Below are 2,431 nucleotides of genomic sequence, written 5' to 3'. Positions count from 1 at the left end.
GTTGACTGATAAACATTTTATTAATGAACATTGTTGATTTCTGGAATCATGATCTACATGACATGAATTCATCTTGGGTGAGCAAACATTAATCTTTTGTTGTTGTTGTTTTTTTATTATTATTTAAATAGCAGAAAAACACATTTTTATGGTTTTCTGATTAATGAAATTGTTGAGAGATTTGTTTATGTTATCCTAGTAAGGATACCGTGGGGGGCGGCCACTAGAGGTCGCTGGAACACTATATGTGTATATGTTTTTCAGAATATTAATGTAGCCACGTACACTGCTGCTACGGTTCAATAAAAGCAGTTTGTGCTGAAGAAACCCTGCGTCTAATTACCTCATATCATGAAAGAAATCAATGCTTTTAAAACTCCTGGGAGACCCTGAAGAGCTGCTCTGCTTATTCCCAGATGAACCTCAAAGGCAAATCACCAAGTTTCTCCTGAAGGACTTGATCCACTCTTTCACTCTGTGCAACAGTCATTGTGTTCTTCCAGTCTCCAATCTGACCTGTAATAAAGACAAAAACACAACACCTGAAACCCTGATATCATTTTTCTGCACAGCAGCTGCAGGTCTGTTATGTTACCTTTGCGCAGGAATTTTCCACTGAACTTCTCTGGTGGAATGTGCTCATAGTTTGCTTTCGAGTCCTTCTTCATGTTCTCAAACTTAGCTTTTTCCACAACTTGACTGATGGCGGCTTCAGTCAGATTTATCCCTAAGAAGTTGCAGATCTTCTTCACTGATCCTTTCAGGTCCTGAAAGAAAAGCAGGAACACAACAGAAAAAGAACCTTAAACTCTGCCAGATATTTTATTTGAGTTTCCTTAGGAACAGCAAAAAATGTGAAGAAACATCTTACCAAAATCATTTCCTCGTAGGTCAGGAAGAGGATGTTGTACTGGTCTCTGTTTAAATACCACTCCCTGACGTGGTCAAACCAGGATGACGCTGCAACTGTATAGTGGCATAATGCATCCAGTTATTTGGCATTCTGACTTAATTGAGTTCACATACAACCCTCATGTCACAAGAAGAGCTCAAGTGTAAGCTCTGTAGTTACCTACAGCATGACTGTAGGCATGATCAGTCCCCCATGCTAATCATGCAGTGGTAGTGTGCCTCCGAATGTAGTACAGATTTTGTCAATGTGCTCAATCCACACATGACACACACACACACACACACACAAAGCTGGTGTCGGTGCTAAATACTAGCACAGCACCAAAAAATCACTGGGTACTAAAGTGGAACCACTGTTGCCACACACTGAAACCTTCAGGTCACAGAAACCAAAGTCTTTCAAGTATGTAGAGCTGCAAGAGCTGTGAGATGAATCACATGACAGAAAAGACTAAATGTTTAGCAACAGATTTTTTTTTATACATTTTAAACTGTACCTTTTAAAACATGGATTACTGCATGCGCATAGAGTGCACATGACCTTCCTGCTGGTGCATGCCAAGAAAAACGTGTTTTGACACATTTGTCACATTAACTCAGTAAATATTAACTCAGAATAAACACCCTCTCTCATAGTCCACTGAATCTGAATTGTCCAGTATTTGGAATTTAAACTTTAATGAATCAGTAATTTTTCTCCAAAAAATTCTAGAACAAAGGTAACACTTTACATAGTACATTTTTCAAAGCACAGTAGCGGGAGGAGTGGTAGCCATTTGTTCATCTCTAGCTTATCAAGTGTTACTCTGAGCCTTGCACACTCTAATAAAAAGTTTTATTTGTTTCTTTCTGCAGTCTGTGGTGCAAGGCCCATGATAATCTATCAATAATTCTACCTCGACAATTCTTAAACATTTATGTGAATAAAGATATAGATAATAAATAGATATAGTGTGTTTATAATAATCACTAACTGATTCATCATTATGTGGATCGAAAGTGAGGAAACTTACCGTTTCCTGTTATGTACCACTCAAAAAACTGGTCAAAGCTCTCGGGAGTTTCCAGGGCTGCCAGGGCTTTGCTGAAGTGATAAAAAGACACCACGTTGTCCTTTGGATTCCTCATCAAATACACGATCTGATATATATTAAAAAAAAAAGAAATCTGAATATTAACAGTTTGTTACTTAAATGTAAAAATTGAAAGTCATTAGTTTAAAAGAAAAATAATTTAAAAAATTGATTTCAAATAATATTTTTTAAATATATTTTAAAGGCTGTATTTTTTTATAGCTCTTTTTCTCCTATTTCTACTTGATTTGATGAACCTCTTAGTCTGCAATGACCTAATCGTAAGAAAGGAAAAGGACAAAAAAAAATATACTGAAATAGAAACACAGAATCACTTGAAATAAAACAAATGCTAGTGCTAGCTTTTTGGACCTGGAACCATGTGTTTGTGCAGAAGTCTATGATAAAAATGACCCTCAGATTCCTTGATTTATGACCCCATTACA

The 2,431-nt window shown here is 36.6% G+C and overlaps 1 protein-coding gene across 1 annotated transcript; it reads right to left on the bottom strand.

Annotated features, from left to right (window-relative positions):
- Positions 1 to 379: 379 nt before the first annotated feature.
- LOC102294369 (amine sulfotransferase) lies at positions 380 to 2,052 on the bottom strand (the record flags this gene model as incomplete). Its single annotated transcript, XM_005952473.3, has 4 exons — positions 380 to 516; positions 596 to 767; positions 872 to 966; positions 1,926 to 2,052. Coding segments are annotated over 4 exons (504 nt in total), but the record flags the coding sequence as incomplete, so codon positions are not given.
- Positions 2,053 to 2,431: the final 379 nt, after the last annotated feature.

Source organism: Haplochromis burtoni, unplaced genomic scaffold (genome assembly GCF_018398535.1).
Source record: "Haplochromis burtoni strain Fernald_Lab_line unplaced genomic scaffold, NCSU_Asbu1 Contig_1675, whole genome shotgun sequence".
In the NCBI taxonomy this organism is placed as follows: Eukaryota; Metazoa; Chordata; class Actinopteri; order Cichliformes; family Cichlidae; genus Haplochromis; species Haplochromis burtoni.
The sequence above is the reverse complement of the archived record's forward strand: the minus strand, read 5'-3'. Positions and strand labels throughout refer to the sequence as shown.